Genomic DNA, 22,300 nt, shown 5'->3' on the forward strand with positions numbered 1-22,300 from the left:
GCTGATTTGTAGAACCTCCATGGAAATAGAAGGCACAAACCATCAACTAAAGAAGCATAGAACAACAATATAACCTCCCCTTAAGGCAGGTGAGGTGACAGGCAGCTGAAAAGATAGGCCAAAAATCTCCTACAACACAGGAGCCAAACACATCGAGAGTGAGGTACAAATACCAATAAAGGCACGTGTCATCGACACTGCATGAGAAAATAGAGAAAGAGGGTCTATAAGCGGCAAACAACTATCCCCCCCATGGCACTTTATAAAAATAGTGCGAGTACAACGAATCACAATGATGAAAAGGATCCCGAAACGCAAGAGTGGCACTTTATCTCAGTGCGTTGCATAAAGATGCTTACAATGAATATCAACAATGATCAGCAAAAATTTAGGCTGAAACAACAGAAGGTAGAGCCCAAAACGAAGCAACTGAAGCAACAAAATCGATCTCCGGACCTGAAACAAACAGGATATCCACCAGAATGCTAAAATGCAAAAGACTGAATAAGATGTGCCTGGAATAGAATCTGGAACAACAACCAGCATCACTGGAAAGAGCACAGAAAGAGCTTTCCAGTGATATAAAGAAGTCCAAAATCGAAGATCAGAAGCTCAAGATACACCTGTCGGAGTGCAAAACAAAACATCTTGCTTTGACTGCCAAAACAGGCAACCAAACTACATCAAAAGCCAAAAACACCTATACCAACATCTCCTTCTCAGAACCATCTTTCCAGAACATTTTTCGGATCGAAAAAATACGTCTGTATGCTCAAGTTACGGAGAAAAAACCTCCAGGGCCTTCGGAATGCAAGAAAAAATTATTTTTTTAAAATAAAAATAATAATTAAAAAAAACAAAACTTCCACCACCACCCCACCGCCGGTTGAGCGGTGGCCGGGTGGTGGGAGGGCGAAGGCCGCCACGGGCGGGGCGCGGCGAGGCCGTGGTGGGAACTGCCGACGGAGCCGCTGCCGAAGCCGCTAAGCGGGCCACTATTGGTGACCATTGCGATAACCGCAGTGGAGCCGCTAGCGGTTAGATAACCGCGGCGGCAAAAAATAAGCCGCAAAATGATTTTTTTGTAATTTTTTTAATTTTTGACGCATCATACTGCGTGCAAGGGGTCGGACAAAATTTTTTTGCCTCCCAGACCAACGGTGTCCAAAATGGACAAATTTTATATGGATTTTGACTGCAAACGGCCTTCCGGATCTAATGGAAGCATCCGTTTGAGCCCAAAGTGCCCCCAAAAAAATCAAAAAAGTTGTCTGTACGGCCTCCCACTGCTCCGAAAAACGCAGCTTCTAAAACGCTTCAACAAACCACGAACAGCGAGCAGCAAGCTAGCTCTGATACCATGTTAGATTAGGTGAAAAACTAATCTCCCAAGAACACCTGCATGCATAAACCTATCACATGGATGAAGCAAAGAACAAAGGCAAGGAAATATCATGGAGGCCAAAAAGCCAGATCCATCTTATGGACATGCAAAGAGCAATATCTCATATAATCCAATAAGTGAATAATAAAATACAAAGACGTGAATCCTTATAAAGAAATCACGAAACCTGAAAAAAGAAACTAAAGCTTAAAAAAGCTAAAGTTGCACAATATAATTAATAAAATATTAATTATATGCACCTACAAGATAGCTTAAGCAAACTAGAGTAATAAGCAATTTAATTAATTAAATCAAAGTGATTTAATTAATAAGTTAGAACAAATAATTACTCTAACAAATATAAGATGTCAATTAATCAATGTAATAAAAAAAATCAAATATAAGGAATAAGAATATTTAATACATTTCATCAAAGCATAATCAAAATTTTCTAACTTCCCATTTTAAAACAAAAATATTCCAATTGAAAAGGAGACGGAAGTTGTAGTGACGGAACTGACGGCACTGGCTATGACCGGGTGCAAATATTCGACCATTTAGCCAGGCCGTGTCCTACCACTAACAAGAATCGATTGTGATGTACTTGGACTTTTAATGTAATAAGACAGACTAACAATATAGACTGAAATAGACTGAATCAAAGAATATCTCCAAAAGCCCAAAGCCATGCAGAGGCTCTTCCGTCCCGAAGAAACATCCAATTCCTACTTAACTAGGGACTGATTAATGAAGTAAACAAAGGCAATGGAGGAGCTTCAATCATCGGACGAATTTGTTAAGGATGGGTCAGTGGATCTCCATGGCCGGTCTGTTATGAGAGCTCACACTGGAACATTGAAGGCATCCCTTTTCATAATTGGTGTGTATGAAATTATGAATATGCCCTCTTTTGTGGGTGTTTTTGAGGTTTTACAAAAATTAATACAAATCTGAAAAGATATTGTTGAAAATTGATAACAGCCGTATTTGGAATCAAATTGAGTTCAGTGACAATTTGGATTACAGTAGTTGAGCTACCTAATATGAGCCCTTTCTTCTCTCATATTGTAGATTATTTTTTATTTTGACAGAAAAACAACTCTTATATTCTTTTAAATTTGTTCAAAGAGGGGTCTGAGTATCAGTTTCAAAAGTCAGCGAATGAGAGGGAATAGAACACAGTTGTTTTCTTTCTGCATGTGTATCGTAAAAAAATATTATTTTATGGTTGTTCTTTCTGAGACTGTTGAATAAAATCTTTTTGAGCTGATAAATTTTGAAGGAATCAATTATTAACCATACCAATTTCCTCCCATTTGGTGCCCTTTTATATCTATGACACTGAGCTAAAAGTCCTTGTATGCTCAGAGAATGCAGATTGTTCCATCGACATGAGAAATCCTTTTCTGTTTTTTTTGCTTTTCATGAATCCATCTATTTACAGCTGTTAATCTTATTTGTTATCACAGGTGTGGAGATTGCGGAAAGGTTTGCTTATGTTGGCATATCTTCAAATTTGATAACTTATCTCACAAGTGTTTTAAATGAAAGCACTGCGAGTGCTGCAAGCAATGTGAACATATGGTCAGGGGTGGCTTCCATGTTGCCTTTTTTGGGAGCTTTTGTTGCAGATTCATATTTGGGCCGGTACTGGACAATCCTCTTTGCTTCACTCGTCTATTTGGTTGTTAGTATTCTTTTCCTTGACAAAATCCTTTAATTTTGTCATAATTATCAATGAGTAGAGTAAATTTGAACAAATTCCTCAGCCAGTATAATGTCACTCTATTTTATGATGTTTGTAATTGAAAGCCAAAACATGGAGCTATTTTATATACTACAGGTGAGGGAGATACACCTCGGCTCCTTAGGACACAGCAAAATTACAAACCCCCCAAAGATTCTAATATCATGGTACAACCACTTGAACTAATTTAATCAGGAGTGGAAAGTTTTGGCTGCTTTCTACCATGCACGTGTTTACTGAGACACTCATATTGAAGACAGACGGATTGCATAGAGTGACATTAGAAGACATCACCGCCTGAGAGTCATAGTCACAGAGCACTGAACCTATACTCTGGGTTCAAGCAATACAGGACAAATGACAAACCCTAGTAGTCTGTTGGAATCTATATCAACAAATAACAATTCGTCTTGCCCAAGAGCCTTGTTTACTCTGATGACAAAGAACCTGCTCATGTGTAGAACAATAAAAGCGGGTATCTTGCTAAAGATCTCAGTTAGGTCTTTTGAATACAAACCCATGTATGTTATATGTGTGTACTATGAAGTGATAACAAGTGAAGATGATACCGAGCTCAAAAACTCAGATTGGTCTTTTGGTTCAGCACCCACATTTGCATGTCTAAATAGATAACAAGGAAAATGGGTACCTTGCTGAAGACCTCGTTTACTCTTTTGGCTGAGGACACATACCTACAAATTTGGGAGTTTTTGTGATTACGGAAACTGAAAATCATATTCTGTCCAAATGTTGGAAAGTGGAAATTGAATTCAAGTTCATTTGCTTTCAAAATAGCTGAATAAAATTGCATTTTCTTGTAGTTTAAATCATGTTTGTTATATCCAAGTAACATGTCATATAATGGAATGTAACAGGGGCTAATCTTGGTAACTCTATCAGCTTCTCTCAGGAGTCTCCAGTCCTCATCAAGCAGTTATAATTCCGAGTCTGGCTCCAGAGCGTCAAATTTCAAGATTGGTTTTTTTTACTTCTCACTATACTTGGTTGCTTTGGGGGAAGGAGGTCACAAGCCATGCCTACAGGCCTTTGGGGCAGACCAATTTGATGATGAGGACCCAAAAGAGAAGCAGCACAAAAGTTCATTCTTTAACTGGTGGTATTTTGGTATTTGCTTGGGATCCCTTGGAGGGGTCACTGTGCTTGCGTACATCCAAGATGATGTTGGATGGGGTGTGGGATTTGGCACGCCTGCCATTACCATGGCAATGTCACTTCTTGTGTTCTTGTGTGGGACTAGGTTTTACCGAAACAAATTGCCTAGTGGAAGCTCTCTCACTCAGGTCATCCATGTGTTTGTTGCAGCATTCTACAAACGTAATGCCCCTATTCCTTTCCGAGAACACAATCAACCAGCTTTTATTCAAGAAGCAGAGGTTCTTAGAACAGAGTCAAGAAGACGACTCTTGCAAACAAACAAGTTCAGGTAAGGAATCCATGATACTATTTGCCCAAAATCCGGTGCCATTGTATTTAAGCAGAATGGTACTTCAGAGTTCCGGCTCAAATGATTGCAACAGAGATTGTTTCGTCTTTTTCAAGATGTCCACAACGTTTCCATTCCAGGGCACGCTGGAGTCAAATCAAAAGGGATGCTGGATGCAATTCGTTGACCTCTCTGAAGGAAGTCAGTGTAGACAGCAATAGTATTTGGGAATAATGCTAGTTCAAATTCTTCAAGTTCTCATTTGTGTTTGTTTTAGCACTATATATTTTGAAGATTCTTTTCAATGAATGCCCTACTCTTGTTTTCTCAGGTTTCTTGACAAAGCAACAGTTGAAGATGAATTAGACTTTGAGTGCAAAGCAACACGCAATTGGAGACTTTGCACAGTCCAACAGGTTGAAGAGGTAAAACTTCTTCTAGGTATGTTACCTATTTGGATGGCATGTTTGATGTATGGTGTTGTCTTTGCACAGTCCTCCACATTCTTCACAAAACAGGGTAACACAATGGACAGAAAAATTGGTACGCATTTTGAGATCCCTTCTGCAAGTATGCAGTGTTTTATTAGCATATCTATTATGCTATTGGTCCCTGTCTATGACCGCTTCTTTGTTCCAATTGTAAGAAGATTATCAGGGAATGAGAGGGGTATAACATTGCTCCAAAGGATAGGCACTGGTATATTTTTTTCTGCACTTTCAATGATTGTTGCTGCAGTGATAGAAATGAAAAGGCTCAAGGCAGCAAAGGATAATGTTATCATAAATGTTTTTTGGTTACTTCCACAATATGTACTTTTTGGCACAGCTGATGTGTTCACAATGGTAGGAATGCAAGAATACTTTTATGATCAGATGCCGGACACAATGAAAAGCTTGGGTATTGCTGTCTATTTGGGTGTCATAGGAGTTGGTAGTTTTTTGAGCAGTATCCTAATTTTGGTCATTGAGAATGTTACTTGCAGAAAGCAGGATCAATGCTGGTTTGCAGACAACTTGAACAAAGCTCATTTAGATTACTTCTATTGGCTTCTAGCTTCTTTGAGTCTCCTCGGCCTGGGCATGTTCATTACCTTAGCCAGCTGCTACAAATACAAAAAGACTGCACCTTCAAGCACAGAAAATTCTACCTAAAAAGTAACTTCATGTTATGAGAGTTCCACAAGTACTGCTCTATCACTTCTACTTCTGTAATTTCTTATTAGAATGTGCTTTCCACATTTATGAACTGGGTTAAAATCCCTACAGTGCACATTCTGTAAGTAGCATGTAAGCGGACATCTCAAACTCTAAAATTCTACTAGAGGCCAGATGAATAGCTAAAGATTATATGGGTTGACACGATAAATTCCATCTCAAAAACCATACCTACACCTTGCTTCCCCTGTATCAGTTGAAACGTTATTTTATCGATATAACTACAAAATTAAACTTGTTATTTTCTCTTAATTTGTAATTCTACGGTCAAAACTATTCATCTCAGGTTGAATATGCTTGGTGAATTGATTCTCTCATATCTACCCGTCGTCTTGACATGTAAGAATTGTTGGTAAACAGGCATCATTACGTTGCGAATACTTTGCTTCGATCAACCATATCAAATTTTGGTATTACATATCATTCTTCAGTTCTTTCAAGAAGAATGTTTACCTCTACGATTCACTGACAAGATATTATCTTAAAAAATTCACTATGTATATTTCCTACATACTCGAATGCATTTATTTTCCTGAAAAATCCGTTCATTCTCTATGTGCTCTTCTTCCTAATGGATACCATCTTTATTATTATTTTTTTCTATTTTGTGATGATTCAAGGAGGATTTGGATATTTAAAGATTTTAGAATAGTTTTGTTATGCCGAGAGGCATATATAATAGGAGAAACAATTCCCAGTACAAAGAATATTTCAAGGAATAATTCGTGTAAGGAAAAAAGATTTGGTGAGAGTTACAAACGAAATAATAGCTGGCCGAAATAATAGCTAGCCGAAATAATAGGGGCAAAATAATTTCAATATGATTTTTTTTTTGTTAAATATAATTTTGCATACACATTCATACTTATTTTTTGTGGAGAGTGGGGGAATTTGAAACAAATTCGTGGAATGTGAAGAGACGTTTGTTGGGAGATATGAGGAGCCTCTCAGAAGTTATAAAACCAAGGCTCATCATTTCATTTTCATTTTATGTTTTTGCAGGAAGGAAGAAGTGGAGGTTATTGGAGGATTAGATTGGAGTTTTTGAATAGGAGCAGATTGAAGTTTTGGAGTAACATTTTTGCAGGTGAGATTTCTATTTTTTATTTACATTTTAATTTAGATTTAAATGTAGATGTAAATTGAAATTCAAAATTAGTTATAATATTCTACTTTGATTTAGATTTCAATTTTAATTAATTTCATTTAGATTTAGAATTATGTTCATAACTATTTAGGATTGCATTTAATAGTTTAGTCTTGCATGTTTGATTTAGATTTAGATTTGTATTCAAAATCTATTTTATTTATATATTTTATATTACTTTTCATTTACATATTTTAAGAGTGCATGTTTCATATAGTTTTAGATTTTCATATTTCAAAATAGTTTTGGTTTGCATGTTTCACATTTGAATGTTTCACAATAGTTTTACATTTGCATGTTTCTAAGTATTTATATTTTCATGTTTCAAAGCATAATTTTATCATTAATCTGGATGAGAATGCCACCATATCAATACAATTTATAGTTTATTAAAGTTAATGATTTATTTAAAGTAGATAAATCATATATTTAATATATATTTTAACATTATTGAATTATAAAATAAAATAAAATTTTCAAAATAATAGCTAGCCAAAATAATATTTAAGCCAAATGGATGCTGAAATAATAGAACCTGAAAAAATAAGGCCAAAAAAATAGAACGCAAGAAAATAGGGTTGAAATAACTTAATTAAAATTTTAAATATAAAACATTTTCTTTTTGTTAAATATATTCTTGCATCGACATTCATGCTTTTTTTTTTGTGAGGAGTGGGGGAATTTGAAACAAATTCATGGAATGTCAAAAGACATCTATTGGGGGATATCAGGGTTCTCTCATAAATTATAAAACAAATGCTCCTCATTTCATTTTCATTTTCATTTTGTGTTTTTGCAAGGAGGAAGAGATGGAGATTATTGGAGCAATTAGAGTTTTTTAACAGGAGTAGATTAAAGTTTCATATAGTTTAGCCTTGTATGTTTGATTTAGATTTAGGATTCAAAAACTTTTTGATTTAGATATTTGCTAATACATTTCTTATTTAGATTTTTAATGTGCATGTTTCAATTTAGTTTTACATTTGCATGTTTTACATTAGTTTTAGATTTGCATATTTCAAAATACTTTTGGTTTCCATGTTTAGATTTGTATGTTTCATAATAGTTTTATATTTGCATGTTTCAAAATATTTATATTTTTAATGTTTCATAATTAAATTTAATCGTTGATGCGGACAAGAAGGTCACCTTATCAATAAAACTTGTATTTTATTAAAGTTAGTGATTAATTTAAAATAAACGAATCATATATTTAGTTTATATTGTCATTATTTAATTAGATTATATATGTGGCTACTAAATATATTAATTAAGAAAGAAAATCATAAGTCTAAATAGATTCCTTAATGATAGGGAGATTTATTGATTACAATTCTTAATCATTGCAATAAAAATTGCATTAGCATTATTAAAAATTCAACAATATATAATGTTCTCACATCATCATGGAGAAATAATTTTCATAAAATTGACTCTTATATATTCTTTCACACTTTTAACATCATCTAAATTGTTGTGTTGGGACTTATAACTTCCCTTTCATGAATTAATTTTTCCACTATTTGAGTCATTTGTATAACATATATCCCAAATTTGACCATAGTTGTACTCCAAATACTCCAACACTACACCTAAATCTCATACTTCCCTTAACCCTATCCCTTATTTTAACGTAACATTTAACCACTTATTAACCCTAACCATAACACTGAGTGTCATATAAATGAAATTGTAAACCTTGGATCCTAACTATAACTCTTACTCTATATATGATTGTACTAATCATTTAGTAAATTATATACCTTAGCCTAACCCTATATGTATAAGTATCTAGAAATAATTTTTTTTTAATAAGTGATAATATGTATATACACACACCCAGAGAGAGAGAGAGAGAGAGAGAGAGAGAGAGAGAGAGAGAGAGCATATATGTAGACAAGAAGGAGCTCATATTATGTTTCTTATAGAGGCATGTTTTATGTAGAGAGAGAGAGAGATTATGAAGTGTATCTAGAGAGTAGGCACAAAGAGAGTTAGGGTTAGGGTTAGGTTTAAAATTAGAGTTAGAGTTGGGATTAGGGTTAGGGTTAGAATTAGGGTTAGAAATATAGTTAGGATTAGAGATAGAGTTAGGGTTAGGGTAAGGGTAAGAATTAGGGCGAGGGTTAGAATTAGGGTTACAAATATAGTTAGGGTTAGGGTTAGGGTTAGAATAAGAGTTATGGTTAGGGTTAGAGATAGAGTTAGAATTAGAGTTAGAATAAGGTTTGGAGTTAGAGTTAGAGTTAGAGTTAGGGTTATATTTAGGGTTAGAATTAAGGTTAGGATTAGAATTAGTGTTAGAGTTAGCGTTATGGTTAGTGTAAGGGTTATAGTTAGGGTTAAAGCTAGAATTGGGGTTAGGGTTAGAATTAGGGTTAGAGTTAGGGTTATATAGGTTCGGGTTAAGATTAGGGGTAGAATTACAGTTACAATTAGAGTTAGAGTTAGAATTAGGGTTAGGGTTAGAATTAGGGTTACAAATATAATTAGGGTTACAGATTGAGTTAGAGCTAGAGTTAGGGTAAGGGTAATAATTAGGGTTAGGGCTAGAATTAGGGTTACAAATAAAGTTAGGGTTAGGGTTAGATTTAGAGGTAGGATTTGAGTTAGATTTAGAGATAGAATTAGAATTAGAACAAGAGTTGGAGTTAGAGGTACGGTTAGAATTAGGGCTAGGATTATGGTTAGCATAAGGGTTATGGTTAGAGTTAGGGTTAGCATTAGGGTTAGGGTTATAATTAGTGTAAGTTTTAGTGTTAGTGTTAGTGTTAGTGTTAGGGTTATAATTGGGACTAGAATTGAGTCTAGGGTTAGGTTTAGGGTTAGGGTTAGAATTAGAGTTAGAGTTAGGGATCAAGTTAGAGTTAAAGTTGGAGATAGAGTTGGGGTTGGGGTTAGGGTTAGAGTTAGGGATCATCATGGAGAAATAATTTTCATCAAATTGACTCTTATATATTCTTTCACACTTTTAACATCATCTCAATTGTTGTGTTGGGACTTATAACTTCCATTTCATGAATTAATTTTTCCACTATTTGAGTCATTTGTATAACATATATCCCAAATTTGACCATAGTTGTACTCCAAATACTCCAACACTACACCTAAATCTCATACTTCCCTTAACCCTATCCCTTATTTTAGTGTAACATTTAACCACTTATTAACCCTAACCATAACACTAAGTGTCATATAAATGAAATTGTAAACCTTGGATCCTAACTATAACTCTTACTCTATATATGATTGTACTAATCATTTAGTAAATTATATACCTTAGCCTAACCCTATATGTACAAGTATCTAGAAATAATATTTCTTTTTATAAGTGATAATATGTATATACACACACCCAGAGAGAGAGAGAGAGAGAGAGAGAGAGAGAGAGAGAGAGCATATATGTAGACAAGAAGGAGCTCATATTATGTTTCTTATAGAAGCATGTTTTATGTAGAGAGAGAGAGAGAGAGAGAGAGAGAGAGAGAGAGAGAGAGAGAGATTATGAGGTGTATCTAGAGAGTAGGCACAAAGAGAGTTAGGGTTAGGGTTAGGGTTAGGTTTAAGATTAGAGTTAGAGTTGGGATTAGGGTTAGGGTTAGAATTAGGGTTAGAAATATAGTTAGGATTAGAGATAGAGTTAGGGTTAGGGTAAGGGTAAGAATTAGGGTTACAAATATAGTTAGGGTTAGTGTTAGGGTTAGAATAAGAGTTAGGGTTAGGGTTAGAGATAGAGTTAGAACTAGAGTTAGAATAAGGGTTGGAGTTAGAGTTAGAGTTAGAGTTAGGGTTATATTTAGGGTTAGAATTAAGGTTAGGATTAGAATTAGTGCTAGAGTTAGCGTTATGGTTAGTGTTAGGGTTATGGTTAGGGTTAGCATTAGGGTTAGGGTTAGGGTTAGTGTTAGGGTTATGGTTAGGATTAGCATTAGGGTTAGGGTTACAATTAGAGTAAGAGTTAAAATTAGAGGTATTGTTAGTGTTAGTGTTAGTATAAGAGTTAGAGTTAGAATTAGAGTTAGAGTTAGGGTTCAAGTTAGAGTTAGAGTTAAAGTTAGAGATTGAATTGTGATCAGGGTTAGATTAGGGTTAGGGTTAAAGTTACCTTATTAGATTTAGGGTTAGGGTAAGAGTTAGGGCTAGGATTAGGATTAGAATTAGGGTTAGTGTTAGAGTTAGAGTTATATATAGTGTTAGGGTTAGGATTAGGGGTAGGTTTATAGTCAAAGTTAGGGTGAGGGTTAATATTGGGGTTAGGGTTACAAAAAGAGTCAAAGTTAGAGTTAGGGTTAGAATTAGGGGTAGGGTTAGAATCAAGGATAAAGTTAGAGTTGGAGTTAGAGTTAGAGTTAGAGTTAGATTTAGGGTAAGAATTAGGGTTAGGATTAGAATTAGCATTAGAGTTAGAGCTAGGGTTAGAATTAGGGTTAGGGTTAGGGTTAGGGTAAGAATTAGAGTTAGAGTTATAGTCAGGGTTAGAGTTAGGAACAGAGTTATAGTTAGGGTTAGAATTAGGTTAGGGTTAGAGCTAGAATTGGGGTTAGGGTTAGAATTAGGGTTAGAGTTAGGGTTATATAGGTTTGGGTTAAGATTAGGGGTAGAATTAGAGTTACAATTAGAGTTAGAGTTAGAATTAGGGTTACAAATATAATTAGGGTTACAGATTGAGTTAGAGCTAGAGTTAGGGTAAGGGTAATAATTAGGGTTAAGGCTAGAATTAGGGTTACAAATAAAGTTAGGGTTAGATTTAAAGGTAGGATTTGGGCTAGATTTAGAGATAGAATTAGAATTAGAACAAGAGTTGGAGTTAGAGGTAGGGTTAGAATTAGGGCTAGGATTATGGTTAGCATAAGGGTTATGGTTAGAGTTAGGGTTAGCATTAGGGTTAGGGTTATAATTAGTGTTAGTTTTAGTGTTAGTGTTAGGGTTATAATTGGGGCTAGAATTGAGGCTAGGGTTAGGGTTAGGGTTAGGGTTAGAATTAGAGTTAGAGTTAGGGATCAAGTTAGAGTTAAAGTTGGAGATAGAGTTGGGGTTAGGGTTAGATTTAGGGTTAGGGCTAGAGTTAGGGTTAGATTTAGGGTTAGATTTAGGTTTAGAGTTAGAGTTAGGGTTAGAATTAGGATTAGGTTTACGATTAGAATTAGGGTTAGGATTAGAGTTAGAGTTACATATAGTGTTAAGGTTAGTATTAGCATTATATATAGTGTTAGGATTAGGATTATGAGTATGATTAGGGTTAGAGTTAGTGTTAGGGTTACAATTAGAGTTAGAGTTATAATTATAGTGATGGTTAGAGTTAGAGTTAGAGTTAGAGTTAGGGGTAGGGGTAGGGTTAGGGTTAGAGATAGAGTTGGAGTTAGAGTTAGAATATGGGTTTAAATTAGGGTTAGATTTAGAGTTAGAAGTAGAGTTAGGATTAGAGTTATAGTAAGGCTTAGGGTTAGGGCTAGAATTAGGGTTAGGGTTAGAATTAACATTAGATTTAGGATTATAAAGGGTTAAGGTTAGGGTTAGGGGGAGAATTAAAGTTAGAGATAGAGTTAGAGTTAGAGTTAGGGTTAGGGTTAAACTTAGATATATATACTTATATATACTCTTATATATATATATATATATATATATATATATATAAACAAATAAATCGATACTAATTTTATCAAAAATAAAAAATTAGAATATATATATATATAATATTAAAATTACTATCATATCTTCCATATCCGCGGCGATTGCTACTAGCTTATATATAAAAAAAATGCCGAGAGTCATCCTTCTTGAGGCATCTATTTTAATTCAAATCGTATCCAACACAAAAAAAACCATTACGATTTAAATTAAAATAGGTGCCTCGAGAAGGATGACTCTCGGCATTATATATATATATATATATATATATATATATATATATATATATATATATATATATATATATATATATATATATATATATATATATATATAAATAAAAGCTATTAATTAGATTATTAGTAGCTTCCTCTATTTATCGAATAGAGTGTGTGTATATATATACATATTTTAGGGTAAAAGCACAAATCTGTGTCACTTTTTATAAAGGAGAAGTGATATTAGAATTTAAGTCTTCAACTTTAACGAAATAAAAGTGGCATTTGTGCTTAGAATTTGAAGATGATGTAAACTAATGAAATGTGTAAAATTGGATGAAGTTTATGTCTATAATTTTTTTTTTTTTAAATTGAGTGAAATTTTTATTTATTTTTGAATTTTTAAAGTGTATTTTTTAATTTTTTAAGAATACTAAAAATATAGAGTTTTTTTCCCGTCAAACAAATGTATGCAAATTTTCATATTTTTGGTTTGATTTTGGAATATGTTAGAGTTAACATGTATATCTAGTGCACCAAAAAAGAAAAATTGAAATTCGGCTAATATTTTTTAAGTTATAACTGGTCAAAGTCAAAGTTATCAGAAATTGACAGTTTTTTTCTCCCGTCAAACTTTTTCCATCAAATCTACATTTTTTTTAAAAAAAATTACATATTCTTGAAGAAGACTCTCTCCTCTAGTGCAACATAAAAAAATTTAATTTTTTAACATGATTTACTATTTTTTTCTTATTTTTTAATGGACATCTTCCTGAATCTTAAGATACCTACTTGTAATATTTTCAAATTATAACATATTATTCATAATCAAAATTTTAAAAAAATTATATGATCGTAATCGTGACTCTAAGAACTACAAAAGTATATTTTTAGTTTCAAAAAAAAACTTCAATTTAGTGGGTCAAATTGGCCTTCAAAGTGAGATGTTTATAGAAGTTCTGATTTTTGCTTGTTTGGCTGCCACATAGACAGTTTCGGTCGTAACTGTTTCGGCCAGAACAGTTTCGGCCGAAACAGTTACGGCCGAAACCCCTGTCGGCAGAATAAACCGCCAGCGGTTAATGTTACTATTTGATATTAAAAAATATTATTTTTTCTTTTTTTAAAAATTAAATATACATGGACATTGAAAATTGGAAGAGGGTTTTCAATAGACAATTAATTTTGAAGCAATTTTCAACAACTGTTCTGCGGATTTAATCAATATTGCAAAGGATCGAATATTTTGAAGGTGTTTTTTTTCTCATCTAATTATTTTTATTTTTATGTATTATATATTGAACCATTAGCTGATATTTAATTAAATCTAAATTTATTTATTTTTGTTTCTATAGATTGAAATATTCAATGGGTAGTAAAAGGAAAAGATCAAGGAAATATGATAGAAAAAGAGATGACAAAATGAAAGACCATACAAAACATAATCAAAACCAACCTATTGAAATTCCTAAACAGGATGAGATTCATGAAGAAAATGAAAGTAATGAAGAGGAAGAAATTGGTAGTTCTATTGATAGAGACAAATTAGAAAGCATAAAAAAATTGATGGATTTGGATGAAGAACTACTTTTTAACCAAATTCCATCTAAAGATATGATAAATGATAACACTATCAAAAAGCATTTTCAGAACATGTGGGATGAGTGTTTCAAGGATAAAAGTATATTTGGACAGGCACAATTATTTGTCAAATTATTTAGGAGAAAAGATATGAGACCTGTTTTAGAGTTGTTGGGTGTTGATAACAGGAAAAGCCATGCCCATAATATTAATAAAACAATAGTTGAAAACTTGCAAAATGCTTATAACAAAATTGACAACACAACTCGAGGAGGTGATTTGAGTAATGCACGCAAAGCATTGATGACTACTATATCTAGTAGAAAATTGACACATAGAAAATAGGTACGTGCAATTTTTGATGTACTACATATATCTAGAAGAACTGTCCAGAGATACATCAAGAGGAGAAATATGCTAGATGATAACATTGAGAATAACTGGGTGAATATTTGTAGAGTTCCTCGAAAAGACAAGATTTCTGAATAAGTAAAAAGATAAGTTATTGAATTTTGGACCACACATTCTCGTGTTTCTTCCATCAGGCATGATACTATACAAATTAAAGATCAAGAAACAGGGGCCAAAATTGAACATCCAACACATTTCATAGATTTAACTCAAAGTGAATTATTTGAAGCATTCAAACAAGAATTTTCAAATGTCAAAATATGTTAGAGAATGTTTGAGAGTTTATGTCCTTCCTTTGTACGCATAAATAAGATGCGTGAAACTTGTTGTTGTAGAAATCATGTTGAATTTGGTCTACACTTGCAATCATTTAAAAAATTTATGGCAGTACTTGATCCTAATTTGGTCATCCCTAGCAGTACAACACAATTTTTGAGGTCCATATTATGTGATAAATTAGATGATTCAGATGAATTCAAAGTGCAATGCATCAAAAACCAGTGTGAAGATTGTGCAGATTTACACAAATTTTCTGAAATTATGCAAGTTGAGAATATTAATGAATCCACACTAGTTTCATGGATGAGATATGAATATGAGACATACCAAAATAATAGAGGAGATGAATCTAGAAAAATTGTATTGAAGGAGAGTGAATTGCATTATGATGAGTTCATGGTCAAGTTTCGTCCATTAATATATCCACATATCCAACATTGCCATGGTGCACGATGGCAAGCTAAACAATTTCGTGATTCCAAAAATTGTTTTCCACCTAGTTGTATACTTTCAGTTGTAAATTTTTCTGAGAATTATACATTTGCACCTCATACAGAGCTCCAAAGCGAATATTATCATTCTAAACAAGTTGCAATATTTGTGCAAGTGACCTATAGACATGCACAATTTGAGGTGGATCAGATAGAAAGATTGGATGAAAATGAACGCATCATCATCAAAGAGGTTCATTTCTATATTAGTGATGATAGAGTTCATGATAGGAGTTATGTGGCTCATTGTTTTGCAATGTTCTTTGAAGATCTCAAAAACCGTGGAATAAATGTTTCAGAGCACTAGATTTGGTCTGATGGATGTGCAAGTTAGTATACACGAAATAGTTACACATTTATTTAACTTTATTTTAACTTATATTTATTTGGACATGTCTATTTCTATTTGATATATGTACATGGATAATTGTAGATACTTATCATGTTTCATATTCACAAGACAATTCAAATCTACAAAAGCATTTAATTGGTTAGCAATGCAACATGCTAGAACCAATGTAATATTTTTATGGAATTTCTTTGAAAGTGGACACGAAAAAGGGGAGCATGATGGAGAAGAAGCATGTATAAAACGTGCGCTTCGACAACATGAACTTGCAGGTAAATATATGCATTTTTAAAACATGCATGTTTAATACTCTAGTACTTAGCATATATTTTAAATTTTATATATACATGCATATTGTATGTACATACAGGGAATATGATAGAGAGCGCAAATCAAATTGTTGAATGGTGCAAAGTTCATTTTGCTACTCGAGATATTAAATACAATAAGCATTACTTTTGGGAGGTGAAAGGTGAACTAAATTATATTTATTTTTAATGTATTTTTCAAATCAAGTTGAGTTTTTAATTAAATATTTATTTTGAAATATGACAATTATTTTTTGTATTTGTAACAGATATAGATCGATCTAATCCTTACAATTGTCAAACGATTCCTGGAATTAGAATTTTACATCAAGTGATGACTACAGGAAACCATAAACTTCCAGTAATTAAAGTAAGAGAAAAAACATGTTTTTGTGATGACTGCATTAAGGACAATCTAGTGAGTGCATGTGAAAATATTGGGAATGGATATGTTTCACATTGGGATTTGAAGGAGAGAGTTAGAAAGCCTCCTCTTGAAGATGTTGACACTGACATTGACATTCATGATCCTGTATATTCAGTTGATTATGAGCGCATTTCTGATTTAGTTATGGTAGGTTTGTGTGCATATATACATATATATAAATTAATATACATGTATATTTGTTTTAAAATTAATTTATATTTATCTATATTTTTATATACATGCAGGAGATATTTTTGCAGTTCAAGCCTTACCAAATAATGCGGAAAATGTGGACTATTATCTTTTAAGATGCACAAAAGCAAAACACAAGTTGCTAGAAGGAACTATAGATGCTGATCAACAGTCATATCCAATTGGATTAGTTTTTATTGAAGGAACATGTTATCAACAAACAAGGGTAATTGATAGTGGTATTGAATTTATTGAATACAAGCCTAGAGAAAAGGTTTTACACTACAGTAACCATGTTATATCAACCAAATTACAATTTGAAGTAGTACAAAGAAAAGGGCGTCGTGGAAATCAAAAGTGGAAATTGCCTATTGAAGAACATGAAAAACTTCTAGAGATAATAAAAAGTAGAGAGGATCCTAACAATACATTGTTTGTGGAGCTCTAGTTTACCTATGTACTTATTGTGGAGCTCTAGTTGAGTTATGCCTGTATAGCTCTTATACTTTCATATTTAATATTGACAGGATATTTGTTTTATAAATTTTTGTACATTGGATCATTTATTTTGGATATGCAAAATTAGACATGTATTGTTATTTTTATTTAAATTCGACATGGATATCTCATTTAAGACCAGGTCTCTTAGGACCTCCCCTTAAGACAACCCCTTTAGTATTTGTATGTATTTATATGTACATTGTTTATGTTTTCTTACATATGATTGTTAATGTTGTTATGTATTTATGTACATATAATCTTTATATGTTCTTATATGATACATTTTTTATGTTTGTATATAATCGTTATGTTCTTGCATGTATTAACTTTTACTAATTAAATGTTGTAACATGCATTCTTTAGGTCATACTCTTTATATGTTCTTACATGTATATGTTATATGAACTATGTTACATATTACATACATTATATTTTATTAATTAAATGTTGTTAATTATAGTTAATTAAGAATGTATGTCATTAAATATAGTTAATTATAGTTAGATTAAATATAGTTAATTAATACATGTCATTAAATAGAGTTAACTATTAAGACATTAAATATAATTAGATTAAATATAGTTAATTATAGTTAATTAAGGCATGTCATTAAATATACTTAATTATACTTATATTAAGACATGTCATTAAGTATAGTTAATTAAACTTAAATTAAGGCATTAAAAATAGTAACATGTATGTATAAACATGAATATTGAAAACATATGCATATGTATTTTAACTTTTATTAAAATTAAATGTTATAGTTCATGCATTCTTTCTAGGTGATCATAGTCTTTATATGTTCTTATGTACATGTATATGTTATATTCTTATGTACATCGACCATTAAAATTATATAGTTAATTACACTTAGATAATTACCGTAGCATTATGTAATGCTTTGCTGATCTGACTGATATCTAAATCATGTAATGAAAAAATAGTATCAGCATCCAAGTCAATAGTGTGGCCCTGATCTGAAAGCATGGAAGTAAATAGACCAGGCTGTCTGGCACTGAGATCTTGAGTAGGGGGGGGGTGTTGTAGGGTCCTGAGTAGCTGGGGTTGGTGTTGTAGCTTGGGCCTATGTAGCAGTAGAAGGTGTAGGAATGTCCTCCTGCCTCTGTGAATCCTCTGGAACTGTTGTACGTGACAAAATATGTCTAATATGAGAGCTCATGTCACTTAGTGGAATCCTTGAGAGTGTAGATAATGCTCGATATGCATCTAAAAGATCAGATGCTAAATATGATGCCAAATGATGCAATGCATCCACCTCTAAGACTGCAAATGTCTACAGGAGAAGGTATGTCTGCAACTCCATAATCATCATCAACAGGTGTGCTAGATGATGTAGTTGTGGGAGCGGTACCTCGAGACCATAGCATATATCTACCACATCGATCAAAAGAAATCTCGTGTAACTGTGTGGCGACGGTGGTGATGCTCGAAAAAATTTGTGTCCTAATTGTGTCATCAGGAACACTCTCACCTATAGTAGCCATCCATGGACCTCTCAACATAACCCAAAAGGTTTGGACCCACCATTGCCCATTTGTTAACGGGCGCAGGAGTGTTCACAGATCTAAATCTGTCAGAAAGTCTCCCCTGACCCTGGCCAACATGCCCTGGATAATCTATATAGTCAACATCATAGTGTAAATGAAATTCTGCAAACAATTGTTTGCAGAAATATAGAGGGAACTCATCCTTCTGTGGCCATCTATGATGAGTAGCCAACCAACGAGGATACATCAATGGTGCGACGAGTGGATCAGTACACTTCATCGCAGAGTAGCCTCTGACTCTACGACGATCTGTATAAGATGGAAACATGGATTTCACTATGCCAGTGGAAACCTTAGTGTCAATCTGTGTGTACTTCATAATGCCAGTGACACTGTGAGATAAAGAAGAATAAAATGTCTCAATGCTCATATCATCAAAAGGGTTGTATGATTCAATTGTCTGAATCATACAAAATAACTCCTCTCGCATCAATGTGACCTTCTCCCTATTAGGGAGGGTGGTAGAAGAGGAAAGTGAGGTATCCAAAACCTGCATAGCACGAGATAATCTCGCACTATATCTCTAAATAACTGCTATCTATCATGAGTGGAGGAGGTCAATCTACATGTTGTATCGAACTCAGCACTCTGACCCCCACCACGAACACTGGCATCCCCTGAGGATGTAGGAGCATGATCCCCAGAACCAGATGCCATAATGTATATATGAAAATAAATATGAGGATATGAATGTGAAGCTACAAGAGTGATAAATATCTAGAGATTTGCACATGCATATATATACAAATATAAACATACAAGTGTATTTAAATTAAAATAATTAAAAGTTAAATTTAATTTGAAACACGTGTACATATAAATACACAACATTAAATGTATGGTGCTAAATTCAATCATGTAACATACACATGCATTTTAAAACAAATTATCTTAGAGACCATATCTAATGTACATTGTAACGTGCTCATTCAAATGTGAAAAATAAATATTGGTACATGTACATGTATATGCAATAAAAATAAAATAAAATTTCTTGATTAAATGATAACTAAGTGTACACATGTATACATGCAATAAAAAAATGTAATTCTTGACTAAATTCTAGATTTTGATGTAAATGCTTTGATGATTATGGGGAGTGTAGATGAGAGTTAGGACATAGGGATAGAAAAATTTGTTACTAGATAAGTAAATGAGTTTAGTTAGCAAATGTTAGTTTACAATTTAAAACTTTTGACTTAATTTAGTAGTTTGAATTAGAGTTAAGAATGTTAATAAAGTAAATGGGATATGGTTTTATTAAGGTTGATAGTAAGGTCAGTCTATTATGTGCTAGTAAACATATGAATACCTATTACAACCTATAACAGATGTAATGACCTAGTAGGAGTCCCTAGGTCCCCTTAACATATATATGGATAAAAATACCTAGAAATGTATCATAAGAGGTTGTTATGTGTCATTTGGTAATATAAGAATCATCATTACCTAATAAGACCTATTATATCCTAATAATACATATTAAGACTTATTAGAACCTATAAAAAATAGTATAACCTATTATGACTCATATGTCCCCTTAAGACACACATGTATGGATAACGAACTGAAAAACACAGTTGACATAAGTGATCTTAATGTGTTGTTTGGTAATGTAAGACTCATTATTACCTAACAATACCTATTATGTGCTAGTAAACATATGAATACCTATTAGAACCTATAACAGACGTAATGACCTAGTAGTAGTCCCTAGGTCCCCTTAACATATATATATGGATAAAAATACCTAGAAATGTATCATGAGGTCGTTATGTGTCATTTGGTAATGTAAGAATAATCATTACCTAATAAGACCTATTATATCCTAATAATACATATTAAGACTTATTAGAACCTATAAAAAATAGTATGACCTATTACGACTCCTCTGTCCCCTTAAGACATAGATGCATGGATAACGTACCTAAAAACATATCATTTCACTGATCTTAATGTGTTTTTTGGTAATGTAAGACTCATTATTACCTAACAATAACTAGTTGTTAAAATGAACATCATCAATATCTAAGTGTGGTTCATTCGGTTAGTAGAGGGCCTATGTTATGGTTAGAATGTGGTATGGATTATGATTGTAGTTAATATAGGGTTATGTTAGAAGGTGTATTTAATGTCAAAATTAATTTCACCATAAGATATTATTGTTTCACCTCTAGATCCATCAGGTTATGTTAGAAACTGAACAATGTCCCCTAAAGGTTTGCTACATTTTTTACTAATGTTTTTCTACATGTTTACCTCATGTTTTTCTATATTTTTTAACTAATTTTTTTGACATTTTAACCTAATGTTTTTCTATATTTTAACCTAATGTTTTTATATATTTTAACCTAATGTTTTTCTACACTTTTACCTAATGTTTTTCTACGTTTTTATCTCATGTTTAACTACATTTTTGCTAACAAATTAATTTAAATACCATTCTAAAACAATCTAAAATAATTTAAACATATTAAAAAATAAACAATTTTAAGTATTTCACTCATAAAATAGCTAAAAAACAACTACTTTAAGTACAACTAACATCTATTAATCAAAAAACACGTTAAAAAACTATTAAAAAGTGGGGAGGAAAAAACCACTAACCAGTTACGGCCAAAACACTTGACCCACTCTCCAAAAATCTATGAACTGCAATAGTGAAAATGATAGCCGCAAGAGGTTTACGACAATTTTATTATAGCTTGGGGTTTCACCCGTAATAGTTTCGGCCGAACGGGTTTCAACTGGAACAGTACAAGCCACGTAGGTGCGCGAAACCGCCACGTAGGTTCGACCGAAACAGTTACGGTCAAAAAAAATTCAGCCGAAATCCTTACAGCCGAAACGCCAAAGGATATCACAAAGGGTGACACAGGTTTGTGCTTTTACCCTTTGACAAGTTCTTAAGTAGAGTTGAATTAACAAAGTTAAAGAGTATATTAATTCAATATAGAAAGGTTGAAGTGGAAAGTAAATACAATAATAATTAGGTATGGTGTACAAGGCTCGAAGACATCATAAGGGATGAGGCCAGGATCATGTCCTAGGCGAATTTGGCAGCGTTGATGCTCCTTAGTCCTTATCTCTTAGCTGAAGAGGTTTCAGGCATGTGTGGGTTTGTATCAAGTATCTAAAACTTGTTTATGGATAACCTCCATCAATTTTTTTTTTTTTTAAAACATATGTATCAGTTGTGTTTTTTTTTTTTCTTTCAGAAGTGTCAATATAGAGATATGCAAAGCAAGAAGAGTCAACATACTAATAGAAAAAGAGTACTATCCAACCTTGTCTTTATTCATTAAGTAATCTAACATGTGAGACAATTCCATCTAATATTCATTCAAAAAAGTGACCACCATTTGAAAATTAAATCCACAATTAATCATTTGCCAACTAAGAACA

General features: G+C 32.9%; 1 protein-coding gene across 1 annotated transcript in view; it reads left to right on the plus strand.

The window, feature by feature from the left end:
* LOC149541848 (uncharacterized) overlaps positions 1–5,943 on the plus strand; it is an 88,125-nt gene extending 82,182 nt beyond the window's left edge. Inside the window, exons 7-10 of the mRNA XM_089796930.1 lie at positions 2,186–2,264; positions 2,854–3,071; positions 4,007–4,575; positions 4,907–5,943. Of these exons, the coding sequence (XP_089653056.1) occupies positions 2,186–2,264; positions 2,854–3,071; positions 4,007–4,575; positions 4,907–5,729 (1,689 nt within the window). The 3' untranslated portion in view covers positions 5,730–5,943. The remainder of the gene's footprint in view (positions 1–2,185; positions 2,265–2,853; positions 3,072–4,006; positions 4,576–4,906) is intronic.
* Positions 5,944–22,300: the final 16,357 nt, after the last annotated feature.

The sequence above is a fragment of the Cupressus sempervirens genome, chromosome 8 (genome assembly GCF_028749045.1).
Source record: "Cupressus sempervirens isolate cs-2001-9-10 chromosome 8, ASM2874904v1, whole genome shotgun sequence".
NCBI classification, from domain to species: Eukaryota; Viridiplantae; Streptophyta; class Pinopsida; order Cupressales; family Cupressaceae; genus Cupressus; species Cupressus sempervirens.